The sequence below is a fragment of the Condylura cristata genome, unplaced genomic scaffold (assembly GCF_000260355.1).
Source record: "Condylura cristata isolate star-nosed mole 26May11 unplaced genomic scaffold, ConCri1.0 scaffold00015, whole genome shotgun sequence".
NCBI lineage: Eukaryota > Metazoa > Chordata > Mammalia > Eulipotyphla > Talpidae > Condylura > Condylura cristata.
The window spans coordinates 33,027,838-33,045,795 of record NW_004567116.1 but is presented as its reverse complement, the minus strand read 5'-3'; the positions used below and the strand labels follow the sequence as shown (position 1 = coordinate 33,045,795).

The 17,958-nt window shown below is 39.8% G+C and overlaps 1 protein-coding gene across 3 annotated transcripts in view; it reads right to left on the bottom strand.

Moving 5' to 3' along the window:
- SBF2 (SET binding factor 2) overlaps window positions 1-17,958 on the bottom strand; it is a 315,525-nt gene that overhangs the window by 5,410 nt on the left and 292,157 nt on the right. For all 3 annotated transcript variants that reach the window (XM_004683051.2, XM_012725460.1, XM_012725461.1), the window contains 6 exons: window positions 8,216-8,342; window positions 6,197-6,324; window positions 4,856-5,089; window positions 3,790-3,894; window positions 2,748-2,941; window positions 2,066-2,153 (listed from right to left, as the gene is read on the bottom strand). In XM_004683051.2, coding sequence (XP_004683108.1) covers window positions 2,066-2,153; window positions 2,748-2,941; window positions 3,790-3,894; window positions 4,856-5,089; window positions 6,197-6,324; window positions 8,216-8,342 — 876 coding nt within the window. The remainder of the gene's footprint in view (window positions 1-2,065; window positions 2,154-2,747; window positions 2,942-3,789; window positions 3,895-4,855; window positions 5,090-6,196; window positions 6,325-8,215; window positions 8,343-17,958) is intronic.

The window sequence follows — 17,958 nt, the reverse complement described above, 5'->3', positions numbered from 1 at the left end:
ATTAGCTGCCCATAAACCTGTGGGTTTATATCTGGGTTTTCTATTCGAATCCACTGGTCTGTGTGTCTGTTCTTCTGCCAGTACCATGCAGTTTTGATTATTATGGCTTTGTAGTACAGCTTGAAGTTTGGGATTGTGATGCCTCCATTCTCTTTCTTCTTAGTCATGAGAGCTTTGGCTATTCGAGGTCTTTTGTGGTTCCATATCAATCTCATCAATATTTGTTCTATTTCTTTGAAAAATGTCATTGATAATAGCATTAAATCTGTATATTGTTTTGGTAGGATGGCCATTTTGATGATGTTAATTCTCCCCATCCATGAGCAGGGAAGATACCATTTTATGGCATCTTCTTGTATTTCTTCTAATAGGAAACACTGTTATTTTAAACTACAGTCTCCAGTAAAAGCTTCTATTGCATATTTGAAAATCTCTATATCCTTTCACAAAGACTCTGTAAGCTTTATGAAACCCATTGAACAGAAAAAAGGTGAATCTTCATTTGGAAGGAGTTTCCTAGATGCAAATCCAACCAGAGCTTTGTGCAGGGCTAACAGACCTATACTCCATTTTAGAGATGAATACACTGAGAATCAAAATGTGCACCCCTCAGTCTCAATGCTAGCCAGCTTAGTAAGGTTAGTAAGGTCTGTCGTCAGAACACAAGTGAAGGTTTGAAAGGGGCTGGGTTAGGGTAGAGTCCTCCATTGGGGTCCCTGGAACAAGCATTATGGGCACTCAGGATTGTAGGGGTCACAGCAGAAGCTAAGGACCTAATATTGGGCAAAAGACTTTCTGACGTGCTCAGCAAAGTCTAGTCTAGTACATGCACAATTTGGATTCTAGGTTGGATAAAAACTTCTCCTTTTGCCTGTCCTAGGATCCCCCTTCCTCTGTTACTGCCATCTTTGAGGGACAGTGATGGTGCTCTCGGTAACCAGTAAGAGATGGGCACAGAGAAGAGGTTCAGCAAATGTTTGTCATATCAGTGAATACTCTGTTTTGAATACTTAAGCTGTAAGGATGAAGGTGATCTGTACTCTGTGTGCTCACAAGCATAGGCTAATATACTGTGTGGTTTGTAAAATGCCAATGACGGTCCTTTCTTGGCCTGGGTTAAAGACAGGCAGCAAGAGATATTTAAACATTAGAAAGCAGAGTTCTTCACTTAAAAAAAAAATACTTCTTTTTATTGACTTATGCATACAAGAACTGAGGTGCAGGCACACCAGGCAGATCTGCTTAGGGGAGCAGTGGGTGAGACAGCAGAGGTGTGCTGTGTCATGTGGGTCAGCTTCCTGGCCTGGGATCAAACTCAGGCCATGGTAATGACAGCACTGAGATGTAGCCTTCAGGCTACCAGGGAGGACTTCTATTGCTCTTAATGGTCTGGACTCAGGGGTCACTACCTATGCCTATAGAGAGCAGGCAGACCTACTTTGGAACTTTCCTCAGAAAGCTTCTTACCTCACTCAAGGACACAAAGGGTCCTCGAGGAGCCCCCAGGTAATACCTTGGAGACCTTAGGAAAGCAGTTTGTATGTGAAAGATATATCTGCTTGTTGATATTATGCCACTGCAGGGACCGGGACAAAAGCACATAAATAAATGACTTCTTTTTAATACTTCGGTAACAGTGGTTTACAGCTCTTCAGATGTATGTCACACTGCATACCACCCATCTTCTGCACAGTCCACTGCCCCTCCCAACCCTGCACTTTCCCCTCCCATTCCCCTCTGGTAGCCTCAATTCTGTATCAGATCTGTAGGGTTGTTACTGGTTTGCCTTTATCTGGCCCTATTTTTTCTCTATATTCCACATATAAGAGAATTTAGTACATGTCTTTCTCTTTATTTCACTTAGCATAATTCCTTCCAGTTCCATCCATGCTGCCACAAATTGCAAAAGTAGACACTTTTTTTTTTTTTTTTAAAAGCTGAGTAGTATTCCATTGTGTGTAAATATCATATCTTTCTCATCTACTCATCTGTCCTTGGGCACTTAGGTTGTTTCTATAAATTGGTTGTTGTAAATAGAGCGTTGTTAAAGGCTTTAAAGTGTTACCTGATGTTTTGTTACATCCAAAACGAACCAACGGGGCTTCCAACCTTTCAGCAAAGCTCCTCTTTTGTACAATGTTCCCTCAAAAGACCTACAAGAAATGAATTAACGGGGTAGTTAATTTTGAATTTCCATTTATAAAGGGCTGTAAAGGAGATGTTTGCTGCTTTTGTTTGTCAAGTCTGTTTACCCCAGATAATGCCAGGCCAATCAGAATTCTCCCAGGGACTTTTCTACTAGACTTTTAGAGATAGTCTGCCTCTTTGTGCCAGGATATCAAACTTGTGAAGTTTGGAGGTCTCAAACCTCAAACATAGCCATGCCCGCACCATGCTGAGATTAATGTACAAGCAAAAGCAGAAACTGTGTTGAGACACTGGCACAGTTTGAGAGTAAAGTCCTTGCATAAGCTGGATCTGTGTTGTCTGTCATGGAGTAAGTCTTGACTAACGCACATTCCCTCAGAATATCTGGCAGACATGAGATAATAACAGTCAGGACTCAAACACAAATAACTACAACCTCTTGGCAGGGTTAAATGCACCTAGTGCATTTAAAACAAAAATAAAGAATTACAGCAGATCCATTTCAAGTTTACAGAAGGCTGTGCCACAGGAGCCTGCGGTGTGGCCTTAGGCAGAGTAACGTGGCCTTTCCCACACTCCCAGGGGCCGAGCAGGTCCACCTGTTTTCCTCATTCTTCGACGTGTACTGGCTATACAGGGTGGCTGCTCTTCGGTCCACTCCATTGGATGGAGAGATGCCGGCATTCTGCTCCTCTCCCACACTGCTATCTGGGAGATGCAGCACAGACCTCTTCTGATAGGATGGTAGGTTGGTAGACACAATTCCTGGAGAGCCCACAGGATATCTTGGGGGCTGAAAAAGAGAACTGGAGCTAGGAAAGTCTTATAAGGACTTTCAGCAACTGATCTGATAATTTCATTAAAAATACTTATCCCAAGGCAAAAACTGGGTCAATAAACTTTATCCTGGAGTTGTTTATAACGACTAAGTCTAACTGTGGTTGGTGTGTGGCTGGTATGATAACAGCTCCTGAATTGCTATTTGATGGCGAGGGACAGTGCCTGAAGGATCATCCTTCTTACCATCAAAGGCTTCTTCATCCCACTGTCCTCGACCCTCCTGACCTCTCCTTCCTGAAATACTCTTCAGAACACTCATCTGTTACAACTTTCTAGTGCATCTGGAGCCAAACTGATGTGGGTTTAACTGGTGGCTGCACCAACTACTACCTGTGTGATTTCACATAGGAAATAGGACACCCCCTGGCTGCGTCAAACAGGTTGCTAGTGTGTTAGTAAGTATGCTTGATAAAATTTCCCAACTTGGAAAAAAAAAAAAAATTCCCAACTTGGAAAAAGGAGTGTGAGCAGTTTGTTTCAGAATATTTATTTTCTCTGATTAGGCATTTTCCTCCTACCTCATGTGGAGATCAGCTGAAACCACAAAGACATAGATAGAAAAGAACCCAGTAATTTCCCTGGATATGGGCCCCAAAGCATATGTCACTGTGGTAAAGTGAGACACTCGGGAAGTATCAGCTATTTGGAACTTTCTGCCTTGGATCCCCAGTGCATGGCCCTTCTTTTTCTACTCTTCCCTTTGCCCATAGTTCCATCTGGGTTACCTCTGACAGTGTGCCCACCTGATTTAGCAACCTCAAAAAGCTCAGAAGTAGTTCCTCAACGGTCTTATAAACTCACATGATCGGCTCTGGATTCTTCTTTAATATCCATAGTTACCCTTTCCCATAGTTGCTGCCACTTCTCTGGGGTTTGGTTTAATTTATGCTCCAATTGTTCAATTTCCTGTAAATTAATTAAAAGGAGTTTGGACAGATCAGTGTTTCAAAGAAATCACAATAAGCTAAAGCCACATTTGCTTTGGGAGCAGAGAAACAGCATGGCCAGAGGGCAGCTGGAGAAAGTGATAAAAGCAGGAAGAGTGCTGGGAATAATATAATACACTGTGGCAAAGATGATTTATTAGCAACTATAACTGTTACCAGGTTTGAAATACACATCTCAAACACCTTCAGCCTTGGCCTGCAGGAATCTGATGGCCACAGCAATAGGCCAAGCACTGGGCTGGTGTCCTTACCAACAGCTGAGGTAGATGAGAGGTCTGCCCTTACACTCTGGTAATTCAAGCCAGGTGTGGAAAGACTGAACCTACAAATCCAAGAAATGGAGGTTCCTTCTCAGAGGAAAGCTAGAGATCCAAAAGTTGCCTTTGTGACAGTGCTTTCATTGAAGCATGTGCCTTTGGCTATAAAACTAGGTGAAGAAAACTTCAGGAACTGTCTTACTTAGACCAGAGCTCAAACTCTTCCATCAGTGCTGTTGTTCTTATCAGGATGCTTTCACTCCAGTATATCCCTTGCAGAAAACAGCTAGCAGTAATCCCATGGGGCCATTAGCTAACCATATTTCTGACCAGAGGAAGAAAAGCACCCACAAAGCCATAACCCATGCTGACTCAGGCTGCCTGGGCAGCTATTTGAAATAGCTGAGACACTGCAAATTGTTCAGTTTGCTTGACTACTTTCTCATAATGCCACAAAACTCGTTTTATTGAGACTTTTCCAGGAACTGAGTCTGGTTCCCCACTGATGCTGGAGGGAAAATTTAGTTTCTTAGAGTGCTACCCAGTGTACTGTCCAGAGTAAGGAGAAACATGTTTGGAAATTTGTGAATGAGTCTTGACTTAGCCTGGTTCTGAGGTGATGCCGCCAGGGCCCATGGTGCTCTAGGTGTATGGCTGACTTACACGGAAGAGGTTGGTGAGCGCATCAGGCTGAGCACAGCTGACATCATCATAGCAAGGCCACACTGTCTTCCTTCCACTCTGGGGCCCAGCTCCTCCGGGTAGTTCAGAGTCCTCTGAAGGTAGGTACTTGGGGGTCAGCATCATCCAGTCATATGAAGGCCCTGTAGACAATGTCTCCTCTATGTAGTAATCCCACTTCTTGAGGTTAGAGACATTAACATTGGGCTTCAGGGCCTGTTTAAAGAAAATTCTGAAATATAGTTTAATCTTAACCCTAACGTAACTCAAACTTAATGGCAGCCCAGCCCCTAACATTTACAGGGCTCAGGGCAGGAGTATGAGCAGAGGTTTATATACCATATAGCTAAATATTTAAATCTAAGATAAACTATAAAATAAAATATTCTATCCTCCCATATTGACAAATATAACTCAAACAGAAAACTCTTGGATTCCTTGAAACCCGACACCAGAAAGCAGGAGCACTAGGGAGGCTAGTCCCAGCTCCCAGTCCTTGGCCTAATCCCACTGCCCTGTGGGCACCCCTCAATTTTCTCATTTCTGCCCAGTTTGGCTCTGTCCTGTATTCTATATGCTGGGGTCTTTGTGAATGTGTGTATATATCATGGCCTTCACAGGTATTCTATCTACTCCCTGTCAAACAACTACTTCTTAAGTCATCCTTTGGGCACTGGCATCAGAGATACATGGAAAAGTGTCCTGGTGAGTAACTCAAATTTGGAGGTCTTAGAGGATGATTTAGCTGACAGAGGTGATCTAGGCACGTATCCTTGCTTTCTCTTACTCCTCACGGGAGGATGGTGTAGTGGGAAAGGCCAGAGTGGCACTAGTGTGGGTGCCCCAGGGCAGAGAGGCCTCCTCACTCCTGACTAAGGTAGACTCTATCCCGTTTGTCTCATTCCTGGGCTTATTTCAGACAGATGTGCATGGCAGAGCACAACTGCTCCCGAGAGGTCGTCTTTAGCTGGGTTCCAAACACTCCTTCTTTTCGCAGGGGTACTTTCATGGCTGTGGTTACCAATGGACTTATGGAAACCTAAAGTATTTAAAAATTTTTTTTGGCTTAGATGATGTGTTGAGGTTTTAAATTTTTTTAGTTCTTCCTGAGGAAAAAATGCCTGCTTTTATTTTCATGACGTTACTCTTTCTAGGCTCCTAGTTTGCGTGTCTAGATTTTGGGAAACAGTTTATTCCATCATGACATAAATCAACAGTGTATCTAGTCAAATATTTATAAAAAGGTTTAATAAGTTTATAAACACTTATTTTGTTTACAAAGTAAACAACACAAATTATTCAGAAAGTGCTTTCTTACTGTACCTCTATTTCCACTGGAGAATATAAATAATTAAAGAAAACAGGACTCCTTTTGTGCATTCTATCAATACACTCCCAAATACAAATCCCTTTTTTGGTATGCTTGTCTCCTTTATCATCAAATAAAGTTCCTGTAAATCCACAAAAAAAAAAAAAAAAAAAAAAAAATCCAGTAAAACCAAAGTTGCATGCATGTAATGGACAGAAAGTGGATTATTTCTCATGGCTTTAGAAATAGTATTGTATGTACAGAAACTTTAGATAATAATTGCTAAAGATAGGAATATCCTTCACAGCTATACATCAGCTATGGTTTACCCCAAGCATTTAGCAATAGTATATCATGACTCTCTTCCAATCTACATCTCTATTTAGATTCACAGAGGTCCATGCCATGAGATATTCCACACATTTTTCAAGAGAAAATGGAAGAATTGCTTTGATGGAACTCAATTATAAAGATAACTTTATGTTTCTTTTGTAAGTCACTGTTATAAAGTCACTTAAAAGTGTTTTCTTGTTTAGTAGTTTACTTACACCACAAATCATGGTCAGGAGCCTTATATATCCTATATTCTTGGGTGACTTTAAAGCAGAATTTAGGGAATTCAGGGATTCTCACCCAGAATAATTAAATCAGAATCTGTAAGGCTAGGCCTTAGGTAGTAAATTTAAGTCTTCCAAGTGACTCAAATGTAACTAATTCCATTTAAAGGCTTCCCAATATATATGTGGTAAGAAATTAGTTTGACTGGGATGTGTGGAATGAGGAGTCTAAGAATCAACAAAGGTCTAGTATAAACAGGGTGGGAAATGGTCTCATCAGAGATGACTCCCTTACCACAAGTACAGAATCTCACACTAGACAATTTCAATAGCAAGCACTGAGAAGCATTTATTTTTCTGATTGCATATTTTAAACTGGGAATATGTCAATATTTTCTTGCCACTCAAAAGTTCTCTTTAAATATTTAGGTATATATACTGAAAGTAGCTGCTTAAAATAAAAAACAAACAAACCTAACAACCATATATAATATCCCCTCCCCTTTCTCTTTTAAAGATTTATTTGTACATACAGAACTGGGGTACAGGCCAAAGGCTCAGGAGCGGTGAGAGGCTTCACCAGAGACAGAGCGGGGAGCAGAACAGGCAGATCAACGAAGTACACTGCTGAGGGGAGCAGCGGGCGGGTCAGGAGAGGTCTGCCGCGCCATGTGGTCACCTCCGGGGCAGGCGGGAATCGAACTCATGCGGAAGTGGCTTTAGCTTCTCAGTGCTGTGCTTTAACCTGCGCCACCAGGGAGGGCCTCCCCTCCCCTTTCTCTTTAACGACAAAAGGATGATGCAAATCCCCTTGGGAAAGGTTTTCACAGGGCCAGGCTGAATTTTACAATCTACCCTTTACAACAATTAGCAGCTATTAAAAATTAAAATGATGATGGTGATATCTAGAACTTACTGAATACTTACTATGTGTCAACAGCTGTGCTAGTATTTCTAATCATGGCCTCAGAGAGTGGAGACTGCTATAGTCCTCATGGTAAAGAAGAGAATACTTTGAGATTCAAGATAATCTGACTGGCCCAATGTACTTAAGTGGGTAACTGGGGAGTGTTAGCATTTAATGCTGGGCTATTTGCTCCAGAATCCATGACCTTTACTGCTATTCGAACTGCCTGGAAGGGCAGGCACCTTTCCTCCCAAAGTGTGGTAGGGATGGAAAAATGCGGAGTCAGACAATTATCCTTAATGATACCAACTTGAGGCATTAAAACAGCAAGCTGATCTAACTGCTCAAAGATGCCACAGCAGTGACCACTTTTGGTTCATAAGCGTTAACACAGTATAAAATCTCAGAATCTAGGCACTCATTCATCTCTATCCTACATTTATTGTGCAAGATCAAACCTGAAAATGTCCTGGCTACACTTGGAGGTAGCTATGGTGCTGGAGTTTTTAACTATAAGTAAGCATGCAAAGCTAAATAAAAAGATGGTACAAGGACAGGCAAATACATACCATGCTCTAATCTTTCATAGTCTGAGTCCAAGAGAAACGTTTTAAATCGATTAGATACATAATGGAAAGCCAAAAACTTTAAGTAGTAGAGATTGAATTCAAACTCAGTTGGATACTGGTTATGAACCTGAAATGTAAAAGGCAAAGAAAAGAGTAAGAATCAACTTGAAATACACAGCAGATTGTGAGGTAACTCATTCAACTAAGTCCCTATTGCTGAGTAGAGGAGGGAAGGGGAACCTTGATGAACCACACTAGGAGTTTTTCTAAACAAAGTTTCATTTAATTTTCACAATAACAAGACACAGGTATGTTTTCCCAGTTTCTGGAGATGTAACTGATGTAATAGAATACATTGTTGGAGTTTAAGACGAACAGTGAGACGCTTTAATAAGCCTTCTATTACAAATAGATGACCATAAAAAGGTTAGTTAATACCTCTATCACCTCACATAACTGCCTTTTTGTGTGTGTGGTGAGAACAATTAGGATTTACTCCCAGGAATGTCATCCACATCATGACTCTACAGGATTTTTCTCTTAAAACTGGAAGACATCCCTCCTGACCAATACTCATACCTTCTTCCACCAGCCAAAAGATCTGAGTTTGACTTTTAGCTTTTCTGATTGAGGCTATATAGTACTTATCTTCCTTTATTTCACTTCACTTAGTATAATGGTGTTAACATTTGTCTATGATGTTGTAGATGGCATTTTTTTTTTTTTACTGGCTGAGTAACATTCAATTAATATCATATATATTTAAACATTAAAACAATCTATTCAACTGTGGGCACAGTTGTTTCCATTGTGAATAACACTGCAATGAAAATGGGAATTTAGATAGCTCTTTGAGATAGTGATTTCATTCCCTCAAACAGATATCCAAAAGTGGGATTGCTGAATCATAAGGTAGTTATATTTTGTTTTTAGATAGCTCTAAAATTTAATGCTCTTTTCATAATCATATCAACTTAAAGTCCCACTATCAGTATACAGGATTCTTTTCACATCTTTTTTTTTTTTAATTTATTTATGCATAGAATTGGGGTACAGACCAGAGGTGCAGGGGGTGAGAGGATTCTCCAGAGACAGAGTGAGGAGCAGAACAGGCAGATGTACTGAAATACACTGCTGAAGGCAGCAGGTGAGACAGGAGAGGTCTGCCACACCATGTGGGTCCCTGGGCAGGGATGGAACTTGTGCTGTAGTGACTGCAGATAACTCATAATGCTGTGCTTTGATCTAATGTGCCACGAGAGGGCTGTCTCTTCACATCTTTGCCAATACTTTTATAATAGCCATTTTAACACTGTAAATGATGTCTCACTGTGGCTTTGATTTATAGCCCCTCTGGTAATTAGTGATGTTGAGCACATTTTCATATAATTAGCTACCTGTGTTGTCTTTTTTTGAAAAAGACCTATTCACATCCTCAAGACAAGTTATTACTATCCCCATTTTCAAATAGGACCAACAAGATTAGGCTCCTAGGTCTATGTGCCCCATTCACTATCTTACATGGTTTAGGAACCTGCCAAATATAAATTAGCATAAGGTATGGTTCTTGCGTTCCAGGCACTTGTGGTGTATTAATGTGTAATGCTCTAATTGTACTTGAGGAAGTTTGGCAGTACTGAGAAGGTGGTTGTTTAGGAAGCTAATAAGACATGTTTTCTGGTCAAAAGAAATGAGTGCTTGTCTGAAGGCAATGCAAAAGGAGTCAATGAAGAGAACAAATGGTGGAGAAAGCTGATAACTAAGTAAGGCACTAAGAAAGCAAGAATGAATGAGGGAAAGGGTGCAGAAATAGGGAACAGCCTTGGAAAATGAGGAGAGATAGAAGAGATTAAAAGTGTTCAAGTGCCAAAGAGAAGAGTTTACCATTAACCTTAATTTTTCATTAGTAAAATAAACAATGAGGTCACTGAACAAATGAATAAGGATGAGGAAATGACTTGGGAAAGAGGAAGCAAGGCAGAGGTTGAATGGTAACTGAGCTGTAGCAATACTTCTGCAAGATGAATGCCGTCTGTGCAGACTAATCTTACATTGGCAGAAGTTAGGTTGATGACTTGTAACACTTTCCAATTCACCTAGCATTCACCTCCGTATTGCTCAGTTAATCTCTCATGATCAGCGAGAATTTTTGTTTGGTTGAGTCAAGTTCCATCCATAATTGTACTCACTTTAAAAAGTTGTTCCAAGTGAATACTGCAGGCAGGTTGTCTAAAAATTAGTTTTGTGTTTGATTTGCTCATGTGGACTTACACTTGGTTAGCCAAAGTGAAAAGCTATCTCTGTAATATGCTGACTGTCCCATAGAACTCTGGTAATTTAACATGATGACTAGATACTAGTGACTTATCAGTTTAATTATGTGATTAGGAACCTAATTTTCTGTGATTATGAAAAGTTTTTCTATATGCAGCATCTTACTGGCTTTTTGAGTAAACTAAAATTTTTGCTCATAAGTAATACAGAATAAGAGTAATTTTAGGAAGACATTTGCAAAGCATTTTACTTATATGCAATAGAGATGCTTCCCTGGCTCAGGCCACTGTCTGACACAAGCTATGCAATGTCTATCGTCCGACAGATTCCGGGTAGATCGGGAAAAGCTCTGAAAAATCAGACTTTCCATTGCTAACTTATGTTATGACCTCCCTTTTTTGTATAATAGTAATATCAAAATGTTCTGAGCAACTTTCAGCTTATAATTGGATTGCTTCAGCCGCATAAGGCCTGCCTGCTCTGACAAGCAAGCACTGCACCAGGGTGAGAAATTCCTCTGAAGTCAAAAGTGACTTGACAACTGGCTGATCAATAAAAGCAAAAGGGCTGTTTCATCAAAGTCTCTCTCACTGCTGGATGGAGGAAAACCCAAATCTTATCATTCTACTATCTCACCTAGCTTTCTATTCAGTTTCTAAAGAATTACTCAAACTTCCTACTGTCTGGCCTTTAGATGAGGAAATTCATCCAGGTTGCCTGTTTTAGAGCTAGTCAAGTTTTTTACCGGCTACACTTCAAATCCACAAAAGTTTCCGGCTAGTCTTTCAGGATTCTACTATCTAGTCTTTAGATAAGGAAATTCACCTACTCCTATTCAGAGCAAATTATGCCTTTTACTGTCTAGACCTCAAGGGAACTCACTTAAAACCTTTTAGCAAGTTTCTTCAAAGAACTTTTCCGAAATTTGATTTGCAAGAAATTTCCTCTTCCTACTTCCCAGGATGTCTCAGGTAGAAAAAAACCCCATCAAGTAGTAGATAAGGTTTAAGGGACTTTATTTTAATTAATCCTCACTATAGTAATATTAGTCTTAAACTTTGTGCACCTATGTACCTGTTTTTTAACCTTGATTGATTTTAGAATGTTATAATCTCAAGTAAAGGTCAAAACGACCCCAGACTATTCTTAGAAAAAAGGTGATTGTGATCTCAACCCCTTTCGTATGCTAATATCATCCCCCTGCCTGCTTAAAATGTTTAAAATAAACCTCTGCTGAAGACAGAGCAGCAAGATTTGCACCCAACTCCCACTCCCCTGTTTTCTTCACTCCTGCTCGCCTTTACTCCCCGACCTCAGCCTCTCAACAGCCTGAAATCGGGGTTGGTCCCCAACAACTGTCCTTGCATTAGGGTCCACAGGACAGGAGGCTTTACGTGGAACAGCTGTGACATGGCTCTGGATAGCTAGATCATGTGCCATGTTCCAGGTTTTAGACCTCTAACCACATATATTATGGATTTTCTTATCAGTGAAAATGAAAGGATTACACCATATGGATTCCCTGTGATTATGCTACATGAGCAACTAATTATATAGGCTACTGATCAGCAGTTATTGTTTTGTGCCATCATAACTGGGCATGAGTGTAAGTTCATGGAAGTGGCTATTACAGTTGTCGTCTCCTTGTTAGCCCTCTGTCTTTGTGTCAGCCATGAACTGTCTTCTAGCACAGCAGTCCTTCCAAGTACTTGTCCCTGTTGATACATATACACACACCAGAAGACACAGACACTGGGTCTGACTCTATTAGACCTGGTTTTCTGGTGTTCCTCGTTCTTTTTTTTTTTAGCACTGTTCACGTTTCCCCTCACGACTTGTCCTTCTAGGCCACAAAGCTCTCTAGCTTGAGTTTCTAGTTTGGAATCAATGTTACCCAAGGGGTCACTGTCTATATGATGGAAGTTGAGGGGACTCAGATAGTGAATGATAGGGCAGAGGAGCCAAGCCCAAGAGGATGGAACTTGGCTCCCTACCATCTGAGAGTCTCGGGGAGGAGAGTCTGCAGTATGTTCAGCGGGGTAAAAATCTGAGTCCTTGGAATAAACCGATGCCCTCCTACCCCTCCTGTTTTAGGGGGAAAAGTATAGAAGTGTTCTGGGCTATTTCCACTGATTCAGTTCCCATTAAATTCTAAAAACTCTTAAAAACTTTTATTAAACAAATAACCAGAATAGTACATCTCTCTCATTGACTATTCTCCATAGAAGCCACCTGCCTCATATGTATTTCTATCTTTTCTTGATGATTCTGATACTCACTATTTTTAGTATACAGTTTTGAAGACCCATATCTGAATAAAAATGATAATGAATATGACCTTAAGTTAAACTTACAGACATTTTAGGGTGATCATGTGCTAGGACTAGAAGCAAAATTCCTTTACAAGTGGAAAAATGCTTTCACAGCCCACTGTACTGAGTGACTGGCCTCACCACAAACCTTGTATTATACAATTATGTTAGAAGGGTTAGGCTCTTCTCAAGGTGTTTAGTTAGCACTTACCTGCTTAACTGGAATTGGTGCTTAGAGAACACTGGGTATGAGGGCTTTGGGGACAAGTGAGTGTTTGCATCTGGGTAACACAATGGCACCAGCAGTTGCCTACTGCATGTGAGAATTTCTCAATGGGAAAAAAAATCGGATTAACCGGAACAACTTAGATACCATGCTTGGAATCTGACATTAAGACACAAGGAGCTTTCTGAAATATCTATTTTAAAAAGCAATGAATACTTGAATGTTTTCACAAGACAAAACTGGTGCAAAGAGTTCTAGGAAAAAAAAATACATTTTCTCCATTTAGTTGAACATCCCAGGGACTTGAGTTTGTCTAGTTCATTGGTTTCTTTGCCCCTTTAATGGGGCCGTAGGTCCCCTGCCACAGCACGCCAGAGTGGTCTCCAAAGGGCTATCTGTTTTCTTATCATTGAGTTCTGAGAATTCTTCAGCAGACATGATTTGCAAATATTCCTCCAACTCTTGATTTACCTTTTCATTTTCTTTAGTGATTTCTGAGGAATGAAAGTTTCAGTGTCAAGTTCTTTAACAATATTTTTAGGTTTCCTTCATGTCTTTTGCTACTACTGTAAATAAATAAATATTTTAAACTTCAGTTTTTCACTGATTTTTTTGCTATTATGTGGAAGTACAATTAATTTCTATGTTCTGGTTATGTATTCTTCAGCTTGTTAAACCTCACTCTGATTTTTTTGGGTAGATTCCATTGATAGACATGTTGCCTGTGAATGAAGACAGTTTTACTGGTTTTCTTTTGTGGGTGTCATTATTTTCTTGCCTTGCTTCATGGCTTCAGTTGAATGAAATTGTGAATTAGACATTCACATTTATTCCTGATCTAAAGGAAGAATCGTGTAGTCTTTCGGTAAGCATGATCTTTTTTTTTTTTAAAGACACTATCTATAGTTTGAAGAAGTTTTCTTCCATTTCTATAATAATAAAGAATGGGTGTTACATTTTGTCAAATACTGATCTACTGAGATGAGTATATGGTTCTTTTTTAGTTTGTTAATATGGTAATTACATTGGTTGATTTTTGAACCATGCATTTCTGGGCTGAACCCACTTGACCATGGTACTTATCTTTTTAAAAAGTTGAAGTAACAATGATTTATAACGTGAGTTTCAAGTATACAACATTATAATCTAACACCTGGCTAAACTACATGATTGCCTCCAAAAGTCTAGTTTCCATCCATCACCATACAGTTGGCAACATTTACCCCTTTCACTTACTCCCCAACCTCCCTTCCCTCTGGTAACTAAGTCTGTTCTCTGTTAAGAGGTTGCTTTTGTTTTGCTATCTTTGTTCATTTGAAGTATACCACAAGTGAAAGCATATGGTATTTGTCTTTATCTGACTTACTATCTTTAAGGTACATCTATGTTGCAAATGGCAAGATTTCATTTTTCTTATGACTGAGTAGTAGTATTCTACTGTGCACACACATATGTGTATATCATCTCTTTTTCATGGGAAAAAATTATATTTAGAACTAACCAGCTGAACTCAGCTTATGACATTGCTAATATTGATGGCAACATCCAAAGTATCATAATCAGAAGTCAGTTAACATAAACCTTCTAGCCATCATATTTGATCAGACTTTGGCCACATCAATGTCTTACAACTTTTTCATAGTGCTAGTTGGTCTTGACATCCACATGAATTTATCTTTTTCATACTGACTCAGTGGTTGGGGAAAACTAATGATGGGACAGATGGCTAAGCTTGTTTCTCCTGGGGGCATGTGATCAGATATTTGGGATACCTATGGAGCAGCAGTGTTTTGGACTGCTTGAGGATGGGTGTTATGAAGCAGTACTTTGTGGCTTTGGACACCTTCTAGCATTGTTTTCTTGGTCTTCAAAGCTTCTTGGTTTTGGTAGGAGTAGGGGCTTTTGTTTTTGCTTTTGGCACCATCTTTGTAAAAAACGGTTTATACCACATCTTTATCCATAGACAGATTGTTTCTGTATCTTGGCCATATAAATAATGCTGCAAAAACTGTTGGGAACTTACGGAGTGTTTTTTATTCTTTGGATGAATATTCAGAAGCTGAATAGCCAGATCATCGGACAGTTCTATTTTAAAATTTTAAAAGGAATTTCCATGCTATTTTCCATGATAGCTGTCATGGAAATTTTTATTCCATCCAGAGTATATGAGGGCTCCCTTTTCTCTAGATCCTTGCTAACACATTTTTTCTCAGATTTATTTACTTATGCATATAGAACTGGGGTACAGGCCATAGGTGCAGGGGCGGTGAGAGGATTCACCAGAGACAGAGTGGGGGGACAGAAAAGCCATACTGACTAAAATACACTGCTTAGGGGAGCAGTGGGCAGGTCAGGAGAGGTCTGCCATACCATGTGGGTCAACCTCTGGGCCCAACGCATTATTTCTTGTCTTTTTTCTTTTAAGGAGCCATTAAACAAGAGTGAGGTGCATTTCCATTAATAAGCAGTGATGTTGAACATCTTTTTTTTTTTTTTTAAAGTATTATTTATTCATACAGAACTGGGGTACAGGCCAGAGTTGCTGGAGCAGTGAGAGGCTTCACCAGAGACAGAGTGGGGGGGGGCAGAACAGGCAGATCAACGAAGTACACTGCTGAGGGGAGCAGCGGGCGGGTCAGGAGAGGTCTGCCGCGCCATGTGGTCACCTCCCGGGCAGGCAGGGATCAAACTCATGCGGAAGTGGCTTTTGATTCTTAGTGCTGCGCTTTAGCCTGCTGGGCCACCAGGGAGGGCCGACGTTGAACATCTTTTATGTGCCTGTTGTCTAGTCTTCCTTGCAGAAATGTCTATTAAGGTCCTTGGTCAATTTTAAAAATTGAATTTTTTTGAGCTTTAGGAATTCTTATGTATTATTGATACTAATCTCTATCAGATGTAAGATTTATAAATATCTGTTCCCACTTAGTAGGATGTCTTTTCATTTTGATAGTTTCTTCAGTGTGCAGGAGCTTTTTAAGTTGATGCAGTCCTATTTGTTTAGTTTTGGTTTTGTTTGTTATTTATCTTGTAAATTTCTTAAGAGTCAAATTTACAAAATATTACCAAGACCAATGGAAAGGAATTTACCATTAGGTTTTCTTCTATTTTATGATTTCAGACCTTATGTTCACGCCTTTAGTCTATTTTGTGGACGTGGTGTAAGGTAGTGGTCTAGTTTCTTTTGTATGTGTCTTCCCAGTTTTTCCAACATGATTTAACTGAAAATACTTTCCTTTTTCCATTGTATTTTCTTGGCTCCTTTTGTAAGTTAGTTGTCTATAGATGTTGTGGGTTTAGTTTCTGGCTCCCGATTCTGTTTTTCTATCAATACCCTTCTGTTTTCATTATTTGAAAAAAAAAATAAATAATAAAGCTATTTATTTATGCATACAGAACTGGGGAACAGGCCAGAGGGGCAGGGGCGGTGAGAGAATTCACCAGAGGCAGTGTTGGGAGCAGAATAGGCAGACCGATGAAATACACCGCGGAGGGGGCAGCAGGTAAGACAGGAGGTCTGCTGCCTCATATGGATCACCTTCCTGGCCAGGGTTAGAAACTGTGCTGAAGTAGCTGAGGCTGAAGTGACTGAAGGCTGTGCTTTAACCCTTGTGCCACCAGGAAGGGTCCTTGATTACAAACTGTATATAAAGCTATAGTAATCAGGAAACACAATAACCCCAAGATTGCCTTTGTTCTTTTTAGTTTTTTCTCTCAGAATTGTTTAATTCTTTGTGGTCTACATAAATTTTGAGCTTTTTGTTTTACTTCTGTGGAAAAAAAAATGGGATTTTGCTAGAGATTACATTAAATCTATAGATTGTTTTAGGTAAGTGAAATTTGCTTATTCTATATTCAAAAGGGCAGGTTTATTATAAAACAGGGAAAGAAAAGAAAGGATGCCTGCATACCCACAAGCAGACAGAAGAGCAATCCCTTACAGGGACTGTTTGTGAGGAGATGTCTGCATGGTCACAAGCAGCCAGGATTGGGAGAGAGCTGCCTCTGTTGCTTTGCAAAGAGAGGGCTGGAATCATCTGCAGAGTCACATGTGGTCAGGAAAGCTGTGTTTGCAAGTTGAGTTTAAAGAAAGAGAGGTGGGGAGGCATATCTGGGGAGCAGTGCTACTGGGAAACGAAATTCAAAGAACATTCATAACATGGACTATCTTTCTATTTGTTATCTTCAATTTCTTTCAACAGTGGCCTGTAGTTTTCAATGTACAGCTCTTTCACCTATTTGGATTTACTTATATGAAAGCATTTATGCTCATTTGTTGTTAATGTATAAAAGAGCAACTGATTTTTGTATATTGATTCTGTACCTTTTCTATATAGTTCCAAACTATTCACGTATATTTCTAATAGAGGTGTGTATGTGTGTACATGTGCACATATTCTTTAGGCTTTTTATATATAAAATCTTGTTATCCAGAAGTAGTGACAATTTCACTTCTTACTTTCTAACCGGATTCCTTTTATCTCTTTTTCTTTCCTAATTGCTCCGGCCAGGACATCTTCCTTGTCTTGACATCTTGTCTTATTCCTGACTTTAGAAGAATATTTTAATGTTGAGTACCACTGTTAGCTATAAACTAGTCATCTATGGCCTTTATTGAGGTACAATCCTTCATAGCAATAGTTTTGGAGAGTGTCAATTTTTTCCCTGTTTTCTAGTGAAATGACCATGACTTTTATACTTAAAAAAAAAAAAAAAAAAAAAGACAGGAGAGGTCTGCCTCACCACGTGGGCCAACTCCCTGGCCAGGGATCAAACCCTTCTCTTGGGCTGGTGATAGTCTGATAGTGCTTGCACCATGAGGGAGGCCTTATCCTTTATTTTGTTAACGGTGTTTATTACATTGATTTTCAGATGCTGAATCCATTCCCTGAAAGAATTCTATTTGGTCATGGTGTATGATTTTTTTTTTTTTT